The 23,887-nt window shown below is 37.2% G+C and overlaps 1 protein-coding gene across 3 annotated transcripts in view; it reads left to right on the top strand.

Annotated features, from left to right (window-relative positions):
- Positions 1-23,887, top strand: part of KANSL1 (KAT8 regulatory NSL complex subunit 1) — a 214,301-nt gene that overhangs the window by 178,513 nt on the left and 11,901 nt on the right. For all 3 annotated transcript variants that reach the window (XM_069076216.1, XM_069076214.1, XM_069076215.1), the window contains 3 exons: positions 9,507-9,625; positions 10,106-10,301; positions 17,999-18,176. In XM_069076216.1, coding sequence (XP_068932317.1) covers positions 9,507-9,625; positions 10,106-10,301; positions 17,999-18,176 — 493 coding nt within the window. The remainder of the gene's footprint in view (positions 1-9,506; positions 9,626-10,105; positions 10,302-17,998; positions 18,177-23,887) is intronic.

Genomic DNA, 23,887 nt, shown 5'->3' with positions numbered 1-23,887 from the left:
GGGGGGGGGGGGGGGCGGTGCATACAGAGGGTACCGTAATGTAGCGTGTGGCTCAGGGGATCACCTTCACTACAGTAGCAATCTCAATAGGGCTTATTTTAGAGGAATCTTACACAGTAAGAGGAGGGCTTATTTTCGGGATAGGTCTTATTATCGGGGAAACACGGTATATTGGTAACCACAAAAATATCTTAAATTTACTTTCCTGTGTAACAGATACTCTGTGAAGTATATGCTTGTTGACTGAATGAAAGAACAAATGGATGAACTCAAAAGTATTTTCACATAGCTTTGCCATTTTATACTCACTCCCCAAAGTTAGTAAGGAAGAGGTGGATTAACACCCTTAGTTATACATGCAGAAATTGAGACACAGAGACAGGTCTAGAGCCTAAGTCTTTTAACTCTGTATTAATTTGTAAGTCAGAAAATCTTTGCAAGATTAGGTTTACATGTCCCTCTCTTTATACATCATTAAGAGGGGAAAGGAAGGACCCTGATGTTAAGGGAGGAACTAAACAAAGTATTTATTTTCCTAGAAATCTTGAAATCAGAGAGAATTGTGTTCTGTTGAGTAGGCTTTTACTTTAAGCAACTATGAATTTTGGACTCTACTAAAGGGTAGAAGAGTTGCATTCTGCCTTGATAAAGGGAACATCTAAACAAATGAAATAATAGGTTTTTTGATTGAAATGACATGATCCTAAATAAAATGAAAAAAGAAAAACCTATAGGTAGTGGTTATCCTATTTTCTTACCCCCACCAAGATTTATTTGTGTATAGGAAAGCTAGATGCCACAGTGGATAGAGCTCCAGACCTGGAGTCAGGAATGCTCAGTGTTCTGAGTTCAAATCATATTTCAGACACTTAATAGCTGTGTGACCCTGGGCAAGTCACTTCACCCTCTTTGCCTGTTCCCTCATCTGTAAAATGAGCTGGAGAAGGAAGTAGCATACTGTGAGCCCATTTGGGGTTTTCTTGGCCAAGAAAGACAGCTGAAATGACTGAATAACAAATGACTCACACGAATGTATATGCATTCATTTTGTTTTCAGTTTGAAGAAGACCAGGTAACACTGCATTTTGTGTGTGTGTGTGTGTGTGTGTGTGTGTGTGTGTGTGTGTGTGTTGGTCGTAGTGGAAGGGATCATGTCAGAACCAGACTCTTCTGACAATGTTTCCTGAGGGGAACAGGGTCTAAGGGCCTTCAAAAGGTTTTTTTATTTTTAATTGTCCTGGCTTAGGGGGTAGGCACTGAGTCACAAAGAGGGTATTTTCACATGATTAGCAAATTCAGTTTCATTCTGAAATTGTCTTTTATTTAGCCAATGTGCTTAGCCCTTTTAGGTTAAGTTTAACTATACAAACCTGTATTGATCATTGCTGAGAGACCCAGAAAGTTGATTCTTTTGGGACGGGGTGGGAAGAGTAGGTGGTTTGTGAGATGGAATTAGAGAAGTATCCATAATCTGCTTGTTAATGAAGTGATCCTCCAGCTTTGTCCTTCTTAAGTCAAGATAGAAGAGCATATGTTGGGAGTGCATCTTTATGAACAGTGATACTTTTCATAATGCCTTTCATACTGAAATTTTTTGTTAACATTTGTTAAAATTCTGGGATTGGGGTGGGAGAAGGAAAGTGGAGAGATTTAAATTCCCAGGTCCAGATTTATTGGAAATTTTAATGTTCACATCATCCATCATTTGAAAGCATAAGTGATCTAAAACTAAAATAAAATAAAAACTAAAATAAGTCCCTAACATGAGAATTTAGCTTTTTTGTCTTTCTTTTTTCTTTTTGGAGGACAGTTGGGATTAAGTGACTTGCCCAAGGTCACACAACTAGTGTGTTAAATATCTGAGGCTGGATTTGAATTCAGGCCCTCCTGACTCCAGGGCCGGTGCTCTACTCACTGTGCCACCTAGCTGCCCCCAAATTTAGCATTTCTTAATGCCTTCATTTATTGGTTTCACTACCCCATGCCTTGTAGATAAGCTTTCACTACTGTAACTGAGTGGAAGAATAGAGAATACACCTCCTTCTAGGTCATTTCATTTTTGTTAATTCTTCTTTTAAAGTTCCAAGTTCTTCTGGACAAGCTGCTTACCTAGAGTTTTCTGGTTTTGCTGTCAGGGGATTTTGTTGAAATAAACTCTGGCTCTGTTCCATTTTAGCTATGTGATGCTGGGCAAGACTTGTTACCTGTAAAATGCAGACAATTAGAGTGAATGTTTATTTACTATTTTAATGTTTTCAAAGTACTTGACAAAATTTGCATAATCTTACTTGGACCTCCACAGCACTCTATAAGAGGAAGAGTATCCGAATGTTACAGTTGAAGAACATGAGGCAGAGAGTGGGATATTTAACTCTCGGTGCCCAGCTAATAAGGTCCAGATGTGGACTTTGAATCCATACTTCTTAGTATTATGGAATGCAAGGGGAATTTCTTAGTGACTGAACTGGTTGTGTGATTTTTTTTTTTACCCTCCTGCAGTGAGCAAGTAACAATTCGAGCAAGCAGGCAAAAATTTCTGTCCTGGAAGACACAAGTAAAGTTTCTCCGCTTTCCAGATTATCAGAGAAAATTGTGTTCTTGAAAAAAAAAAATCAAAGAATAGCTTTACAAATGACAGGAAAGAAAAATCTGAAGAGGCAGAAGAATATCCTGACATGTTTCAGAATGTTGGAGAGCAGAAAAAAAGTGACATGGGAGTCAAGGGGACCAGTTGAGTCCACAGAACTTGGTCATAGGCATTAGGTTTTTGTTTTTATTATGTGGAGGAGGGCTGCTCTTTAAGAAGTGATGAAGTTAAACTAAAATTGGCATCAGAAGAGAGATCACCTAGCAGTAATGCTAGGAAGAGGAGTAATGGTGGTTGGTGAATGGAACAGCAAGGGGTAGAAATAGTAGAAGGGGCAGATTAGTCTTAGTATAAAGAAAACTTTATATGATAGTATTGTCCAAAAGTAGAAGTTGCTGCCTTTGCAGGTGTATAGAGTTTATTTTACTAGAGATCTGTAAAAGATAAGACAACCATTTTGTGAGATTGTTTTAAAAGGAATTCTTGATAGATGGCCTGCTTTGAGGTTACTTCTCTCATTGTGTTATTATTTTCAAGCAAAATGGTATTTAGAAACTGAGGTTTAACTATTCACTTGTTTAAATGTGCTTAACTCAAATGGCCTGTCTGTAGGTTGAAACATGTAGGTTCCTTTGAAGGTTCTTCATGATCTCCTATTTGTTTCGGAGGTGGTGGTTGGGGGAGGGGAGGAGGAGAGATAGGGAATATCATAGGTTCTGTTTTGTCCTTCTTCTTGTGTTTTTAACCTCAAGAATCTGAAATTAAGTTCTCAGTTGGAGACGAATCATGTTTTACTGAACACTAGATAGTGTTGGGACTTGCCTTACATAATGGGTTTTCAAGTTTTTGTGTTGGACTAAATATATTAGGTCATGATACATTCAGTGAAGAATTATAAGAGACTATCTAGGGTATCTGTAGGATTTCTAATTGCTGGCATTATCTCTCCATTACCTGCTTGTTGGCTATGAAAATTCTTTGCTTCATGTTTTCCCTCCCCCCACTCAGAAGCTTAATGCCTTAAGTTTGTATACTTCATGTTCATTATCTCATTTGTTGTATGCCAGGTCTATACCACTTTGGCACACATGGTAGTCCACATTTTCTGTTCCACTTAATCTAAAAGCATTAGTTTTGTTCCTGAAATGTGAGTAAAGGGGGTATTTCTGAAATCTTTTCATCACCCAAGTAGATTTCTATATTCATTTTAGGAATGTATTCACTTGGAGGAAAAATGCACACCCGATACTAAAAAATTTGACAAATATAATGCACTTAGGTGCTTGCAGTGTACAGATATTGTAAGAACTATAACTAGGCCTTATAATCCCTTCAGTCCCTGTCGTTCTTAGTCCCTGTTTTGTCCCTTAGCCAAACTGTCAGGAAAAGCTCTTTACATATATTACTTTCGTTAACTTTCTTCTCATTGACTTCTCAGACCTTTGCTATCTGGCTTCTACTCTTTTCACTTTAAGTGAAGTTGTTCTTTGAGGGATTACCAATGATTTCTTGTTTCCCGAATCTAATGGCCTTTTGTTAGTCCTAATTCTTTTTTGATCTCTCTGCTTTATTTAACATTGTTGTCTGCTTTCTCCTCCTGGTTGTGCTTTCTCCTATGAGTTTTCAGGTCTCTAATTTTTCTCTTCCTACCTGTTTTGACTGCTTCTTCTTTAGGTTACTTTGCTGATTCATCAGCAGTTTCATGACCCCTAACTGGGTTATCTCAAGGCTCTGTCTTGGGTTCTCGTTTTTCTTCACACTATCTCTCTTGGTGAACTCATCATCTTTCTGGGCTTAATTATCATTTCTGTACAGATGACTCCTAAATCTATGTCTGACCCCATTCTTTCCCCTGAACTTCAGTCTTCTGTTATCATATCTAGTCCTCTCTTTTCACGCAAGCAACATCTTAATTAAGGCCCTTATTTTACTCTTTCTTGGGAAACGATCTCCTAATTGTTTTTTTTTCCTTCTTTCTCCAGTCTCTTCCTCATGGAGGTTTATTCACTGCACAGTGCAATAACAAAATAATTTTTTGTAAAACAGAGCTGACCATTTCACTCTCTTACTCAGTAAATTCTAGTTGCTTTCTATTTATCCTAGGATAAATGTAAACCCCTCTGTTTGGCTTTTCTAGCCCTTTAAAACTTGACTTTTCCTTTTTTTTTTTAAAACAGGTTTATTCTACATTATTTAATACCCTTTTCACATTTTGAGATCCAGCTTAAATTGACTTTTTCTTTGTTTTTCACACAGGGACATTTTATGTACTGGCTCCATGCGTTTACATTAGCTGTATGTACCCCATGTCTGAAATTTCACTTCTTCCTCTTTCCATCTCATAGACTTTCCCTCTATAAGGCATAGCTCAAAAACTACTGTTTGCTGAGGCTTTTCCTGATTCTACTTTCTCTCCCTCTCTAACTTCCTTATAAAAATTTTGTATTTATTCTGCATGTATGCATACTTCACTTATATGTTGTCTCCCTTGAAAAGATTTAAACTTGTTAGAGTTGGGATTGTTTCATTCTTTATTTGTATCCCCAGTACCAAGTATGGTCTCCCTCAAAGTAGACAGTTAATAAATGCTTGATGATTTATTAGCTTTAAGCAACTTACTATTTAGAAGTGTTGACAGATATAGAGATAATTTTAATACATTGCAATGGGATAAGTATATGGAATGCTTTTAGAGTTTTAGGGTGGGGGGGTTAAATTTATGTTTAGCTATGTCATCACTTTGAACTCAATGAGTTGTCATATAGTGCCAATTCTACCTCTGCAAGATCTTTCTTCTCTTGTATTCTCTTTTTGATATAGTCAGGACCTCATCACCTCTTTTCTGGATTTTCCTGGACTTTTCTGTGTTTGTGTTTTCATGTGGTACTCAGTGGATTAGAAGTGATGACATAGATTAACATATGTACTTTATGTAATTATGCAAAGACCGGGTAGACTGACTTTTGATGTAAGACCCAAATTTCCTCATAGAGGATGTGTGAAAGAGTTGAGATATAGGAAAACATTTGTCTTTAAAAACAAAACAAAGTGGAAAAGTCCTAAATGTTGAGATTAAGCTTGCTACTGTTGCAGCTTTTCAGAACTCACTGTTCAATTCATCAAGTATATATCCTCTATGTACTATGTTCAAGACACTGTTAGATATTGGGGATACAGAGATAAAAAAGTAAACAGTCCTTGTCAAGGAACTTACATGCTACTGGAAGAGGATTCTTAATTTGCATCCTTTCAACTTTTTGATAGATAGATAGATAGATAGATAGATAGATAGATAGATAGATAGATAGATAAACTATTTCAATATAACTGATTTTCTTGGTGTTTTTTTTTCCAATTAAAAATACTATTTGGTCCATAGGTTTTACCAAAGGAGTCCCCTACACTAGAGATCAAGAAAGGCTTTATACTTAAGGTGTTGTGCTTGAACTAAGCTTTCAAGGAAGGTAGGGATTCAAAAAGGAACAGATAAAGAGTGCCTTCTAAGCCATGTAATGTTAATGGAATAGGAAGATCCTCTCCTCCCGTTAATAGGCCTGTGTGACCTGCAGGGCTCTGGCTCAGCCAGCTCACAGCTGTGATACAGCCTGAGTCATATGTGGGAAGAGCTTGCCCAATTGAGCAGAGTGAGACTGAAACAGAGCAGGAGAGGCAGAGCGGAGAACGAAGGGAGGAACTTGCCTAGGGGAAATTGTTTTAGGGGAGGCCTAACAGAAAGAATGCTTGAGATGTCAGTGCTTCCTGAATTAGTGATGAGTACCTAGCTGAATTATTACTTCCTGGTATCCTAATAGTGATGTTCCAAATAAATATTTTGGTTTTGCCTTTGGGGAAGAGAGTTTATTATATTTTGTGAATCTACTCTGGAAATATGTATGCATATTCATAGCAGCTGCTATAGGTATCATTGGTGTTACAAGCATGAGGAACAGGCTATGCCAAAAAAAAAGAAAAAGAAAAAAAGTTCAGATCCCTTGTATTTGAATGTTGATGAGAGAATATCCTTTAGATTATAGGCACTGACATTTAGCTGACACTGTCCTTTTAGGTTCTCTTGTCTATGATCTGATTGTAGAATCATATAGTTAATAAAAGAACATAGATCTAGATGAGATCTTGAATATTGTCAGGGCACAAATTGAGGCACAGGTTAAATGATTTCCTACCATTACAAAGTTTGTAACGGTTTTGACGTGGGCTTTTAATGTGAATCTTATTAACTACAAGTTCAGTCCCCCTCTCCCCTACTTTACAGTATCTTTTCAACAAGAGAGCCTCAAAATAAGACATTTATATATTTGAGCTAATAACATTAACTTTTTTAAGTGTTTACTATAGCCATAGACTATGTTAAATTTGTTATTTTAAAAAAAAGGGAGAGCTTACCATATATTTGGTGTAGAAGGTGAGGATCCCTTATTCATTCATCTGCCCTCCTCTCACCTTTCCCTCCCCCCCACCTCCCATAAAAATTAGAAAATGATTAAGTGCAGATGTTGAACAGAGTGGTCTTGTGAGATTCAAGGATGAAAAGATGGTTGTCTAGAAGCAGTAGCAAGAAGATTGAGTGGCCCTATGTATCCTAATTAATAAATAGTCAAAGGATATGAGTAGAAGAAGGAATCAAAGCTAACTGTAGTCATATAAAAAATGCTCTGAATCACTATTGAACTGTTTTAACCATTCTGGAGAGCAATTTAGAACTATGCCCAAAGGGCTATAAAACTGCATACCCTTTGCTCTAGCAATACCACACTGCTTGGTCTGTATTGCAGAGAGATCAAAGAAAAGGGAAAGGAGCTATATGTACAAAAATATTTATTGCAGTTCTTTTTGTGGTGAAAGAATTGGAAATTGACAGGATGCCAATCCATTGGGGAAAGCTGAACAAGTTGTAGCATATAATTGTGATTGGAATGCTATTGTGCTATAAGAATGACAAAGTGGGTGGTTTCAGAAAAACCTGAGAAGACTTTATATGAACTAATACAAAGTGAAGTGAAACCATTATACATAATAACAGCAATATTATAACAAGGCTTATCTACTCTGTTTAATACAATAATCTATGATAATTCCAAAGGGCTCATGATGAAAAAATTCTGTCCACCTCCATTTAGAAAACAGGCAGTTTCAGTGTAGATGAAGCATATCTTTTTCCTCTTTATTTGCCTTGCTTTTAAAAAAATTCGGCATGGCTAATATTGAAATGTTTTTTCATGACTTCATATATATAATTGCTGTCATAGTGCTTGTCTTCTCAATGGATGGGGAGGGACTGGAGGGAAGGAGAAAATTTGGAAATCAGAATCTTAAAAAATGTTAAAAACCAATTGGAGAGCAAATATTTGGAGTTAAGATGTTAGGCTAAATAGATGGGTGATTGTAAATTTATTGCTATTAAAGATTTTGAACTGCATTTATGCTTCTGTGTACACAAGATTTTTAAATGGGCAAATAATGAAGTTTGATATTTCTTTGTCTGCTTTGTTTAATTTTGCTGTCTGCTCTTCTCTAATGTTGAGTTTCTAATTGTACACAGTTTAGTGATATCTAGGAATATAAAGTTATCACCCATCAATAAAAATCACTAAGTTGGTTTTAAAAAACCAATTGAGGGGGTGGAAGAGCACTCTTCTATGTGGGGGCGCCTGATCTAAACCTTGGAGGGAGAGGAAGACTGTCAGTTATTGGAGATTAAGGGACACCACAGTAAATTTTTAAAGGCATGAGGTTTGACTTGAGCAAGAGAGATGAAGCAAAGGGCAGAATGAAACAGAAATGAAAACACTTAATAGTCTATTTGGGCTAGAATTTAGAGTGCATAAATCAGAAAAGATGTGGTGGGATGGGTGAATGTGAAGGGTCTTGAAAGTGTAAGATATTTATATATTTTACCCATGGATGATAGAGAACCATTGTAGTTTTTTTAGTAAGGTGATCAGACCTGTGTGGTAGGTTACTTTAGCAGCTATGTAAAAGATATATTGTAAAGGAAGGTAATTGGAAGCAGAGAGACCAAGTAGAAGGTATTGTAGTAGGTAAGGCAGTTGCATTGGAAGTAGAAAGGAGATAGTTTTCAAGGGGTGGCATTGACAGAATTTGGCATCTGCCGGGAATTGAAGGCTAAGAGGGAAGGATGATTGTGAGTTTTTTGAGCTTTGGTCACTGGGGGTATGTGTAATATGGTTCTGCCAATGAAAATGTGAAAATTTGCGGAAGAGACAGGTTTTAGAAGAATTGAATAGTTTATTTTGGGATGTAGTGAGTTTGAGATGATGATGGGCCACCCAGGTAGGAATGTTTAGAAGGTGGTTCCTTGGATATGATAGACAAGCTCAGGGAGTGGAGAAAGATATTTGGAAGTCAGCTGCATAGAGCAGATTTAATATAATTCAAATCTTTTCTGTGTTCTATCAAATGCTAAAGTCTAAATAAAGTAAAAATTACCTCAAAATGGATTTTTCCTCTTAAAATGCATCAGTGGTGGACCAGTAAATAATTGCATGGTTTTAATGGAGATGACATATCCATCTTTCTCTAGTCTTACTATATTGTCAGAGGTGGGGGTGCTAGCTGAATTTAAAACTCTTATTTTGAGACTCAAAATTAGTTTATCATTCCAACACCAAATTGAAGTTTTATGCTATATAGTTGTTCGATGACTTTTCTGAGTCATGACTCTTTATAGTCAGTGGCTTTTTAGGTTTTCAGATATTTGGGGGGTGAAAGCAGGAGATGATGCAACATTTATGTGTTCTTGAAACTTTTAAAGACTTATTTTTATGGTCTGAACATCTTAGAATTTCTAATTGCCTCAATTGTGATGATTTACTTAACACAGTAGGAAGATTATTAAGTGAATAGTAATACATACTCACTTTTTTTCCTCTCTGTGCAGGTTGATTCCATACAATCAGCCACTCAGCCACTAGAAAGTCTTGGTACCACCAATACTTCAGAGACTTTTTCCGCCAAACCATGTGGAATAGTGAGACCAATCAATGGAGTTGTTAATCCGTAAGTTTAAATATCTTCACACACCAAAAACGAAATTGTCAAATTAGCTCATCAGTAAACTTCATTTAATAATGTTGGATCACATCAGGCTAATATATAATACGTTAGTATTTTCAGAATAGCCCTAAGTGAGATTGCAAAGGCTGAAGGCTCTGCTGTGCATATTTTGTGTGCTACCCACCTTGAGACACTGTGGTTCCCTTTACTGGTATCTTCTATTTTCTTTTTACTCAGTAATTCCCTAACTGGAATATGGGGAGAGGAGAGGAGTGAAAGGAAACAAAGCCCATGCAAGTTAATATTCTAGCTTAATTAAACCTTTATCCTGGTTAGTTATGGTTGTAGTGACTAAATAATGGTGTTCTATGAACTCATGGTTTATTTTGGAGGTAGTATAAAATGAATAGACTGTTCTTTCTTTGCTTAAAAAAAAAAAAAAAAACAATATTTTAAGATGTTAATACTTACCCTCTTGTGTAGACTCCAGTCTAGTTTGGCAGACCATCCTCCCGGAGATGGTTCTGATGCCGAGGAATTACTACATAAAAAGCAACGGTTGAATCTGGTTTCTGCTTCTGCTGATGGTCCATGTGGAGCAGCCCGGACCCGTCCTGTCCTGAGCTGTAAGAAACGGAGACTTGTTCGACCCAACAGCATTGTGCCCCTCTCCAAGAAGGTCAGTACTGGTATGTCTTGATCTCCTGTCCTGGGTGGAGAGTGTGCTCAGTCAGGTGGAAGTGTCACAGCTGCTGTTATAACCTCGGGCATCTTAAACTTTTCAGTAAGAATTAGAAGAGATATATTACTTAACATAATAAATGGGAAATAATGTGCCTCCTGAAGTATTATTTTTATTACTTTAGGTCTCCTATCTTCAGGGGTGTGTCCTGAGATTTAGAGATGATTCTGTTGCTAGAAAGACAGAGATTGTTGAATACTAACAAAGACAGTAAAATTTGGAACTACAGGAACTTGTAAATTTATAAATTTAAAAAATTATTAAATTACAATTTTATAGTAGAGCTTGTAAATACAGAAATGAAGTTTAGACTTTGAAGTTGATTAAATACATTTCAAACAACAATTAATGTTTGATTATTTTGGTGGCTTTGTTTTGTTCTTGGGACGATATCTTCTATTTTATGGTAGTTTCAACAAAATTTTTTCATAACCTTTTTGGGTGGGGGGAAGGTAGGGCAGTTGGGGCTAAGTGACTTGCCCAAGGTCACACAGTAAGTATTTCAGGTGTCTGAGGCCGGATTTGAACTCAGGTCCTCCTGACTCCAGGGCTGGTGCTCTGTTCACTTCACTACCTAGCTGACCCTTTCATAACCTCTTAAAAGAGAAAGGTGCAGAAGAGTTTCACTTTTTCTCAGTTGATCTTCAGTCAGTAAGAAAAAAAACTTAAGAAAATTCAGCAGTTTTCTCCCTTCTAAATTTTGGGAAAAAACCTCCAAAATCTAAACTGTTTTCTAAGAGAAAAATTGTGAAGTGGGGTAAAGTAAATTAATAAACAGTACATTAAAACAATTAATACCTTAATGTCAGGTATGGGGAAATTAATCATAGTCATTCTTGTCCTTAATGTTTTTTACAGTTGTGTACTTGAACATAAAACAAGACAGGAAGGATGGGTTTTTGGATGTGGAGCCAGTTTTACTTTGAAGTTTCACCTCATAGACTATGGAGTTGTTCATGAGCTATTATATTGAGTTTTGTAATTTTCTGGATTTCCTTGTTGTGGAGATCCCCATGCCTTCCTACCCCCAAAACAAAAACATAAATTTATAAAAATTTTAAAAAGTTTCTCAAGCATGAAATATTAGAACATTTAGAAAACTTTAAATATGGACAAAAAAACAATTTGTTTGTAACAAAATTGCTGAAGTTGTATAGACATTGATTGCTGAAAGTATCTTTATCTTTATAGCTCTTCATAGCTCTTTATTGAACGACACCTTGGACATAGTTGTTGGTTAATTGATATAGAGCAACTATACTTTATAGTACCTAAAAATACTTATTTCAGAGTTTTAGGGCTATAAATGCATATTTGATATAATAAGAGTAATCTTTTTATTCCTGAAGCAGAGAGTAATGTTGTTGGGAATTGTATTTTGGAGTAATGGGCTGCTTCTATATTCTGGCTAGCTTTGTTGTACCCCTCCACCCTGAAATGTTAGTTAGATTCCTAGATATAGCAACTCACCATAAACGATGGGAAGCATATACCATTCACTCACTCTGTCTGGGGCCAAAATCATGTTTTCGTTTAGTCCAGTATGTTGATGCTAAAATTGGAAACTGACACAAGTGAAATGTCATTCTATTTAATAACTAAGATGTTGCACTCTGGTCTTTGTGAAAAAAGACATGTTGGATCCTAAAATGCTGCTATAGATTGATGTCCCTTTCTTCCTCTGACACTGCCACCATTCTAGTGCAGGCTCTTATCTTACACCTTGATTATTGCAATAGCCTGCTGGTGGGTCTGCTAGCCGCAAGTCTCCCCCCATTCCAGTCTGTCTTCCATTCAGTCACCAGAGTGATTTTCCTAAAGTGCAGGTCCAAATATGACACCTTTTACTCAGTACAGTCTTAGAGTTCCTTATTACCCTTCAGGAGCAAATACAAAAACCTTTTGTTTGGCTTTTATAAAACCCTTCCCAACTTGGCCTCTTCTACCTTCCAATGTTTTTTTCCCCTTAAACTTTACTCTTCTTACACATTTACTCTTCAGTCCAGGAACACTGGACTCTCCAGAATACTCTGGAACTCTGGTTAGTTCTTTATGCCTGGGGCACTCTCTTCTTGGCTTCCTTCAAGACTCAGCTCAGATTTCTACTTTCTGCAAGAGGTCTCTCCCAGTCCCATGTTACTATAGTGCCTTTCCTCTAAGATCAGTCTGTACACTTCTCACTCTCCTCTCCTCCCACCAGACACCCCCATTTGTATCTTGTCCCCATTAGAATGAGAGCCCCTTTAGGACGGTGACAATCTTTTTGTGCCTTTTTTTCCCCTCCCCAGCATTTAACAGTGCCTGACATATAGTATGAGCTTAATAAATTCTTCTGATTGATTAACACTGTTTAAACAAATCAAAGAGGATCAGCTTTTGATTGACCTTTTGAATTTCAGATTACCTACTACTCTCTGCGACCCAGAATGTTTCTAGGCCACCATCCGTCCCTTCATATTACTCCTGGTTTGTGCTCATTAAAGGCAAATTAATTGCATGAGTTAATGTTAATTGACTAAGTCATATATACCTAGGAAGGTATCATATATATTTATTTCCATGCCAATTATAAAATATTATTTGTTATTCACATTCATTACAACAGTCTCTTAAGATCTCCTTAGTCTCGATTTTAAAATTTTAATAACAAGTATTGGCTGCCATTTAGAACTTGGGTCATAAAAGATACTTGAGGGCTTATTGTATTATAAAACATTGTGGACTGAGCCTATAAGACATGGTTTCCACCCTCAAGGAATTTATAATCTAGTTATGGAGAAAAGACACAAAATATACCAAAAATAAAATAAACACTCAACGTAATGGTATAGAATAATTAAATTCCAGTGAAAGCACACAGTGAATTGTTTTGCAAGTTTAGAAGAGTGAGATAAATTCAAACTATCATTTAAAAAAATTGTTGTAGAAATGGTGTTTTAGCTAGACCTTGAGTGATAGGTTTTAGATGAGGAAAGGGTGAGGAGAGAGAGGCACCATTACAGGCAAGTCAACATGAAGTAAAATTTGCACAGAGGTCAAAGAAGGCCAAGTATGTTTCTAAGACAGTGAGAAAGCTGGTTTTAACTAGGACTGGCTCAGGTATATGCTTTTAAGTTACTTTGCAAATTCTTTGAATCAACTCCAGTGACTTAATTGAGTTTCCGTATGTAAGAAACACTGGTAGATAGTAGAAGTCATTCAAAGATGAATAAAATACCATCTAGTCTAAAGAGTTTTCACTGTCTCGTGGGCCCTTTGGAAACCTTTAATCTTTCTGAACAAGGCAAACAACATAAAAGTAGTATTTTATGAAAACCAGTCCAGTGTTACACTGTAGTAGAATTGGATTCCTTGTGGGCCTCATATTGACTTAGAAAAACTTTTTACAAACTAATGCATATGTATTATTGTATATTTATTTTGTCAAAAATTTCCTAATTACATTTTAATCTGGTTTGGGATATTCTCATTGTAAGTTTGACTCCTGATCTACAAGATAGATCAGAGCAGGGAAAGACTGGGGATTATTTTAGTACCTTGGGCATCGGTGTCAGGAGTGAGCAGCAATATAAAGGAAGGCGCCAAGTAGTAGACATGCAAATCAAGAGGTACAGAGATGCTTGTGACTTAGTATGTGTGAGAGAACAAAGATAACACTAAGTTTTTGAGCCTGAAAGTTTGGGGGGGAATGATATCTTTCATAGAAATTAGTAGAGGAGAACTAGTTTTGAAAGGGAAAGATGTTATCCTCAAATACTTGCTATGTAGAGATTTTCTTCATATATTAGTGTTGGAATTTTATGTGTGATTTAAGAGTTGTCTTTTTATGTTAATGATGGATCTCTTTGCCTTTTAGACCTTTTATTATGGCAGGTGTTAATACTGCACCATTATTTTTGGTACAGGTTGGACTTGTTTAGCTTAAGTTGTGTGATAGTTACTTTAAGTGTGATCTTCTGCAATGAGGTGCATGGATATTTGTTACCCTTTCTGGGAAGAGAATTTTCCTTGTCCTACTTGTGCTACTAAAACTTAGTAAATCTGATGTTTGGCATTTATAGTTTGGAATCTTAATTGGATGGCTGGTTTCAAAAACACTGTTTTTAAAACGGACAAACTTCTGAAGTGATTTATCTTCTAGTTTTGAATCTTAGGGAGTTATTTTAATTAGTTAAATTATGATACTAAAAGGACAATTAGGTATGATGCCATAGAAGCACTAGAATTATTATTGATGGTTGATGAAATCTAATTAACTGAAGTCTTGGAAGACATGCTTTGATCATAGAACCCATATTCTGCACAGGAACCTGATACCTGCCCTTTAGGATAAGGTGAGTGACCCTGGAAAGCCCAACTAAACAGATGGGTTTACCTGTATTCATATAATTTGTTCATGGATGTCTATCTCAGTGAGGTTCACTGTCCTAACTTTGTGTCTGACAGGGTGCTGACTTTCTCTAAGCCTAATCATAGCAAGGAGGCATATATATATATATATATATATATATAGACCAGGGCTATGTAAAGTGTTTTTCTTACCCCAAACCAATACTGGTGTAATATCTGGTCTTCTTGACTCAACTTTTTACTTAGTACAACCCTACCTCCCCACATGGAACTCTCCAGGGTACTTCCTCCAGTTGTTGTCTTAGTGATATTCTTTCCCTCACCTTGCCTGAAGCTGAAGCTCTTCCATCATCAGTATTTGTTTCTACCCTTGCTTCCTTTTCCAGTCCTTTTTTTTTTGCCATTGAACCCAAGCCTTAGACCCAAGGATGTTAAGAAGCCAAAAATTTAAATAAGGTGATGATGGGTAATTAGAATTCTGCTGTTCAGAGAATTTTTGATTGAAATCACTGGTTGTAATCACTTGGTTCTTCACAGAGGCATTTCTGGTCTTTTGAGTGTATGTGTCTAAGAGGGATTGTGTAGCTCTCCCAAAAATGCAATCTGTAATGTTCCTGTGTAAATGCAGCTATTTAGCAGTGTAGAGACAAAGTATAAAGATTTTGCTTAACTTAGCCAATACTAACCCTTTAATTTGAATGTCAAGGCGCCAGATATGGCTTCAAGGACTGTTTTCAAAGCCATTTCAGGTATTGATGTTCATACACGTTGAAGATGGAATTTTAAATGTAAAAACTCAGGAAAAAGCACCAAAATTCCAGTCAAAAACTTTTAATATAAATGAAACTAATTCTTTTTTAAACTGTTAATTTTCTATTTTACAGACCATGATAAAGGTCTTTTAGGATCAGAATTCTTCTGTTGGTTACCAATATTGGTAGCCTTTTCATTAAGAATTTTATGTAGAGCTATTACAGTGGAGACACAAGTAGATGGTGACATACCTCTGTAGGTTGCAATCAAGTGCTTTTAAATTTGTCACTTAATATTCTAGCTCTGTATCACCCTCCTACCCCCTCCCCCCGCCCCCAATGCATCCCTGCTTTCTAATTTCTGTTTCTGACAATACCTTCCTTCTTGTCTTTTAGACTTGAGACCTCCCTTCTACCTCTAAATGGTCTTATCTCTCTTTATCCTTTGTGCTTCCAATTCAAATCGGTCATCAAGTTCTTTGCCATCTTCTACCTATCTCTCAGTGTTAGGAGAATCAAATGAGATAGGAAGTGCTTACTGTTGTTCCATTCCCATTGTTGCCACACTAGTTCTGTTTCTCCTAGTAACTGTTAAAGTAGTTTTTCTGGGTCCATTATCTTTACCCTCTCAAATTCTTCTACGTGAAGCCTGAGTAGTATTTATAGAATCATTGCATTTAGCTTTGGAAGGAGTTGTAGTGATTACTAGGGTACAACTTCATTTTTGACATAGGAAAATGATGCTGAGGGAGAAGGGGTACTATCCTGCCGTGGTAAGATGTAGAGGCAGAATTTAAACCCACATCTTCTGATTTAACAATGACATAGCCATTTGCTGTCAGCTACTGGTGAGTTAAAAGTCTACACAAGGAGACTGTGATAAAACAATCAATAAAATTTTGTTCATAGCAATTAAATACATTCTGAATTTATACCATGTTGCTTATAAGAGGATTTATCTGGGATCGTCTTGGTTTAGAGAGTAAAGAGAAATATCCCTCTAAATTTGGAACTTGATCTTACAGAAAAATACAAAATGATAAGGAAACTGTATGACAAATTGCTACTACTGTCATTTCTCTCTAAAGTGGTTCTAACTTAAAAGTATACAGTGCACTATGTTCCTAGTAGAGGTAACCTGAAGGCTTTTTTAGATACCATATGTAACTCTGAATTTTCCATAGTTTGTAAGTGTAACAACAAGCTAACATTCCACATGCAACTGGCATGATGAATCCCACAGGCAAGGGATTATGATCCACTTGTCTGTTTTGGACACTGTTGTAAATCACATTAACCCTTGTCAAATACTGGAGAAATTGAAGAGCTGTATTTGATTTTATTTTTTTTAAATAAAGGTGGGGGAAGTTAGGGTATAATTTAGAAAAGAATTTCTCAGAAGCCAGCAGAGATGTCCTTTATCAGTATATAAAACTACTGAACTTTGGTCATTATTACCTTACAGTGAGTTTTTTTATTTTTCATTTATTTATTTTTATTTTTTTTGCTTTTTGGAGGGCAATTGGGGTTAAGTGACTTACCCAAAGTCACATGGCTAGTAAGTGTGTCAAGCATCTGCAGTCAGATTTGAACTCAGGTCCTCCTGACTCCAGGGCTGGTGCTCTATTCACTACACCACCTAGCCACCTATACAGTGAGTTTTTAGGAAAGGTGAAATACATGATCAATACATTAGTTTAGTAAATATTAAGAAATATTCATTTTGTATTAGGGGTGGGGGAGGGTAATGAAGAAGAAAGGGAATGAATTCTAAATTGAATATAAGCACAACTTTGTAAAGATGAATATAAGTATTAAAAATTCTGTGTATTAGGAGACAGTACATTCAGTAGTATGTAAATAAATGCAGATGTATTATACTACAGTTAATGTGTCGGGTTCCACCCTAAATACATGACATAGAATGTTAAAACTTGAAAGAAATTCAATATCTACTCAAGTTACTGCATTTTAAAGATGGGGAAACTTGAGGATCAACAAAGTTAAGTTCTGTGCTGAAGGTCGCAGAATTGTTAAGTATCACTACTGGATCCAGAACACAGCTTTTATGATTTCATACAAGTAGTCTTTTGGATTACTCTTTCTGCTGTAGCATGCTATGATGGTTTTGTTTTGTTTTGGCGCTTTTTGGAGGGGGCAGGGCAGTTGGGGTTAAGTGCCCAAGGTCACATGGCTAGTAAGTGTTAAGTGTCTGAGGCCAGATTTGAACTCAGGTCCTCCTGACTCCAGGGCTGGTGCTCTATTATTCTCTGTGCCACACACTAATTTTTATTGGTAAGGTGTTTTTGGAAATTTGTGGTACCCTGACTGCTGATGCCAACTGCCAATGGAGTATTATATGTTAAGAGTTTTGGAATTACTTTACCTTATATCCATCCCCCAATTCCTAACACACACACTCACTCACACACCCATCTTTGGGGACCAGAGAGGAATAAAGTACAATGCATGAACATCTGGGTTGTTTACTACTAGGATCCAAGTGCTCAGTTCTTGTTTGCCCCTTTGCAGGTTCACAGAAGCAGTACTATACGAAGCAGCTGTGATGTGAATGTTTCCTGTGTACTCTGTGGTGGTTCAAGTAGTGGTAGTACTACGATGCCTCCGGAGATCCAGTATGAAGCTCCCCTTTTGGAGCGTCTCTCCCAGTTGGACTCTTGTGTTCATCCTGTATTAGCATTCCCAGATGGTAAGTTGGGTTTCCTACTGTCAGATTTAATGCTCATGTTGACTTCAGGGGAGGGTGGGTATGGAAGGGATCTTTTCATACTTCAATAAAATTCAAGCATTACTGAGACACACCATCTTACTATACAGTGAAAGAGTTTTCACTTAGATAAATGCTCAAGATAGTAAGAAGAAACTCTATGTGTGCCAGATATAATTAAAGTAGCTTCAATTCTGTAAAAGAGCCACAAGTAGGATTCCAAGGGGCTAAAAGAATTGAGTATTGCACAGGACTTTATGGTGTTAGAAACATGAGTACTAATGCTTCCAGGTGAATGCTGTGTAGAGAAGTCAAACTTAGTTTATACTTTGGTTAAGCGCTTAGCATATTTAAAAGGGTAACATTAAGATTAATCAGTCATGGAAATCAACATGGTCAGGAGTATCAAAATATAGTTCTGTTAGCTGAATAGTCCAGTGAATAGGAAAAGTATGGGATGTCCCATTTAAGATATACAGCCCCAGCAACATAGACAAGTCTAGCCTGAACTATTTGCATTTTGCTCTGAGATTGAGGCTTCACTGACTTGCTTTTGTTTGTCAAAGCTAAACCTAAAAATAGCCAAGGTCTGCTATGCTGCAGAGGCTTAGAATACCTTTCAGATCTGGCAGAGTTTCAGTTTCCAAAGGTACAGAGAGTGATATACACATATATATCCTTCATGGGATCTTTGATTTGGCAAAAATCTTAGAGATCATCTAATCCAACCTCTCTATGAGGAAATGCTTATCTATCTTCTGCTTTAACAATTAGTGTGATGGGGATGTTGTTATTTCTTGAGTCCAGCTCTTCCACAGTAGTTGGAGAGTTCTTTTTACCAAGCAAAAACCAGCTTTACAGACCCATAGAATGGCTGTTGCTTCTTTGTAACAGCCTGACACATTCTGAAAATATCGCTGGTAATTCCTCCCCCCCCCACACACACACCTCCCTATCCCCTTCTTCCTCAGATTAACTTTAGCCCATTGACCCTCTGTCTCCTGACTTCTTTGCCTGCTTTCTTCTCTTGGCCCTGAACCTCACCGCTCCCTGTCTTCTGCTGCCCAAGACTAATTTTGAGTGTGGAAAATCATGGCTTCTAAGAAACTACCACACAACTTTTGGTGAAGAGGTGAAAAGGTTAGGGCTCAGTAGAACCTTAAGCCATGAGATTTGGAAGCAGAGATGACAAATCTTAGAATTTATTGGTGAGAGGTATTAAAAATATTTTCATCTGTGTTGTAAATGAATAGTTCCCCCTCTGCTATTTTTATTGTAGCCAGATAATGTACCAACCTGCCCAGTGGTTCCAGCCATCTCTCCCTGCCCAATTTTAGTGTATGTCTTTAGGGTCATTGCTCATGGAGGTATGGTAGGAACATCTACCATATATACCATCATATCATAAGAACTGCTAATTTGTATGGACATCTGGCTGTGGTCATTGTTGGACTGAAGCTACTATATAGTAGTAACACTTTACAGGACACAAGGATAAGAGAAATCTATTCATTCTATTCCAAGAAAAATCAGCCCTTTTAGAGGTAGCCTTTGGGGCATTCTGGCACAGTAAAGAGAAAATTGACTTTCATGATAGGGAGACCATAGACCAGTTATTTAACCTGTCCCTAAGACTCAGATTGCATAGGAATCATTAATTATTTTGCATCTTTGAAAAACATTCCATTTATGGAGTTCCTTATATAGATGAAATTGCAGATTGGGACCCCAAAAATAACAGCAGCAAAAACAACCACAGACAGCAAGACCATGAGGTATTATAATAAAGGCACAGAGTTAAGGAAGGACCTTAGAGCTCGTCTGGTCCAGCCTGTATAACAGTTTTTCTCTCAGGAGATCAGAATATTTTAAGTTGATGAATATTTAAGAAAAAGGGGGCTTGATTTGTTTGTGGCTGGGAATTTTTGTTTTCTAAATAAAAATTAATGATGAAGTGCCTATGTTTCTTTCACTATAAAGGACAAAACCCATGCTTCAGACCTTCAGTTGATAGCTGTGAGAACGTGCCTTTCTCAGGCAATTCTTACATCCATTATTACCTTGGAGCATTATGGAAAGACTTCCAGAGACATACAACCCACTTGGCCTTATTACTTCTCTCCCATTTGATTTGCTGCGCTGACACCGTGTGCCCCCCCCCCCCTTCCCCCATGTCAGGCACCAGGCACCATAGAAGATGGTAGAAGAAGTACCACACAGCCTTTTTCTCCACACCACTACTACCAGCCTTTCCCTCCATTCACACACAACTACCCTCCACTTTCTTGCTAGTGAGAACATAAGCCAGTGGAATTGAGCTAGGGGGGATCTTTGACAGTCACCTAACAGGTTGGGAGCAGGTGAGAAATGAAAGAAGTCCCCACCCCTCTTCTGGAACTGTAGCACTAAGAGATTTAGTTGCTATTTGTTGTTAGAAATCTGATGGCATTTTCCTCGTAGAAACATTGTTACACCCCATGTGGAGGTTCTACAATACAAAGTACTGCTACATTATGGGTATAAATAGGCTTAGGAGATGGTGTGGGAACCTAAATCACTTTGTGCAACATTCTTTCTATGAGAAATGGCTTCCTTTGTGCCAGTCAGCTGAGAATAAACTGACTTTGGGAATGCAACTCATTTATAGGTTGGGAGCTGCCATTATCACTATGTAGTCTCTTCTTCCCCAGAGCTAGAACTAATAATAATTATAGCTATATAATTTTTAACTTTAGCTACCACTTACATAGCACTTTAAAGTTTAGCAAAGCAAACTTTATATGTTCATGTCATCTTTAAAACAACCTTGTAAGGTTGGTACTGCTGTTATCCTCATTTTACAGAGGAAAGTGAAGCTGCGAGAGTAAATAACTTACTCAGGGTTACACAACTAGTAAGTTCCTGAGGCAGGATTTGAACTCATCTTCCTGACTCCAGGCCCAGCACTCTTTTCTTTGTACCACCTAGCTATCTCTTCATATTGTCATTATAGTAACCATATGAGGTAGGTAAAGGATTTTCATTCCTGTTATATCAATGTGGAAACAGGTTCAGAGAAAGATGGAAGTTACTTGTCCAGGAACTCAGAGTCTGGACCTAAACTCAAACCCAGATTCCTTAGGGGTAGACAGACAAAAAGGGACATACATGTTTCTTATGTTCCAGGTTTTCTGGTCTTTAACTTTATGAATGGGATAAGTGCTACAATTCCTGAAGCCAATTGTAGATATATGTTCAATCCAGTTATTTTTCTAGTTTTATCTAGTTTGGGGTTTTTGTAGTTTTTTTAAAACATGGAGAGAGAATAATGTATTTTACTCAGCTGTTTGCTGTGTGACTGCATTCCATTCTTCTAGATTTCAGTAGAGTTCCTGATTTTTACCATGGTTGCCTGCTGTGCAAAAGCTCATAGCTTTTGCTATGAATGGAGTGGTTTTATGTTTTTGTTTTTTAAATCATGCTTCTTCCATTTTGCCAAATAGAGGTCTTCTTCAAGCTCTCAACCTTGGTGAAGCCTAAGGGAACCAGTGAGTCTTGAGAAATTGCCTGGTGCGGGGTGGTGGTGATAGTAATAGTGATAGTTATGAGTGTGTAATAACTATTTGGCACAGCTGTGGGAAGTGCTTTGTCTCTTTGTTAGCTTGTTTGATTAGGTCCAGTTAATCTTTAACTGGAAATGCAGATGATGTAATAACTTTGGTGAAAAGAATGAACTTCAAAGCAGGAGCACAAGTGCTTGGTCAGATCGCCACCTGCTGGTCAGAGAATTGCATGGATTTTTACCTGTCTGGAGGTTAATCTGTACGTTTTCTCAGATGAAGCTTCCTAAAGTAGCAGTGGAAGGAGAAATGAATATTGTTTAATAATTATAAAATGTAGTTGAAGAAATGATAAAGAGCCATGAGGGGAAGCATTTCAAGGGAATTATTTTATGTACTTTTAGTAATTTTATGCTTATTCTTTCTAGCTTACCAAAAGCCTAAGGTCCTTGGCCTCATTTATTGCAGGCTCCTTTCTTTCTGTTATCTAATCCTGTTCAGAACTTGAGTTCTGTTTAAATTTTTGAATAAGGCAGGTTCTTAATATATCAGGATACTTAGAACTTTATTCATTAACCCGAGCATGAAATTAGATTCACAATTCCTGGGTAGATATTTTTGTAGACTAGTTGTGAAAGTCAACTAACTGAAGTACTGCTACTTACTGTTTAGCTTTTTATGAAAGTGTTCAGTAAAATGACACACTGTAATACATTTACCAGATTTTATTATTGTTAGGGGTGGGGCACACACTGGATTTGGCATCAGAAAATGGGAGTTCTAATTCTGTAGTTAAGATTGCCTTATCTGTAATATCCATATCTAATATCCATATCACAGAGGTATTGTGTTTAATAGATTTAGAAAGCTGGCTTTGAAGTCAGGAAAACTGTGTTTAAATCTTTAACATACTGACTGTGTGAATCCAGGCAAGTTGTTTGCATGTCAGTGCCCCTAAGAAAATGTATCAAGCTTGGAATTGCAGAGAAAGTGCAGGTCTGTACCAGTAGGGAGAGTTCCTCCCTGAGACCTCCCTTCTCCAGTGAAACCAAAGGTTCATTTGCACATAACCTGCCTCCCAGGACTCTTGTTAGGAAAATGCTTTCAGTAAGTGTGAGCTAGTGGTAGAACACTGACTTGCTTGGCCTGTGTCAGAGCCCTCTCACAAGCTCAGGAACCAGGGAGTGAAGGGGAAGTGTTTATTGGGCTCATTGATGCTTATGTTCTAGAACAAATACTGAATGGTGTTCGGAGTACATCTCAATAGTTTCCCCTTCGCCTCGTATAAGCTATCCAGGTAACATGATATTGCCTTTTAACCTACTAATTAGAGTGTTTTATTCTATTATCAATTCACTACTTGTCTTTTCTAAGCATAAATCAGGGTCCCCTGTGGGGTCTTGATTAAAAAAAAAATATGGTGGTGGTTGAGTTTATTGAGTTAAGTACAGATTGTGTGTAGTAAAGCTTTGTTTAGAATGTTGTGTTTAAACATCGATCACAAAGTAAATATCTTTTTGCTATTGATAGTTTTAGCATTTTAAAATTTTAAAAATTTAGCAGTTTAAAATTGACAGCTGGGTGGTACAGTGAATAGAGCACTGGCCCTGGAGTCAGGATGTCCTGAGTTCAAATGCATCCTCAGACACTTGACACAGTTACAGTGTGTCCTTGGGCAAGTCACTTAACCCCAATTGCCTTGCCTTTCCCCCTCCAAAAAGACCAAAAAAAAAAAAGTGTGTTTCTAGCTTAAAAGATGTGAGTCTAATACTAGATTAGAATAGGAATAGTCATAATCTAAAATTCTCACTTAGAAGGATTTGGGGGGAAAGTCTGTCAAACTATTAGCTATCTTGGTCGAAATATATAAATAATAAAATGCTCGCATTTTAAAAATGTTTACCGAATTTCCACGAAGGGTCAGTAGCCTAAGTTGCTCAGAGAATGAAGGCCATGAAATCCTTTGAGAGAAACTCCATAATACTCAGATTCTCATTGATGGAATTTGGGGCCTGCCAGGGAGATTATTCCAACTGTTCCTGAGAATCTAGAGACTATTATGTAGCCTTCGTATATATGAAGAGCCTTCTTGTTAACAGCACCTGAACTTTTTCCGCATTCGCTGGTCAAGAGATGTTAGTCCTATCAGCTCCG

The sequence above is a fragment of the Petaurus breviceps genome, unplaced genomic scaffold (assembly GCF_028583685.1).
Source record: "Petaurus breviceps papuanus isolate PSGF00001 unplaced genomic scaffold, PetGlider_PUasm1.0 90925, whole genome shotgun sequence".
NCBI classification, from domain to species: Eukaryota; Metazoa; Chordata; class Mammalia; order Diprotodontia; family Petauridae; genus Petaurus; species Petaurus breviceps.
This window is presented reverse-complemented; position numbering and strand designations above follow the sequence as displayed.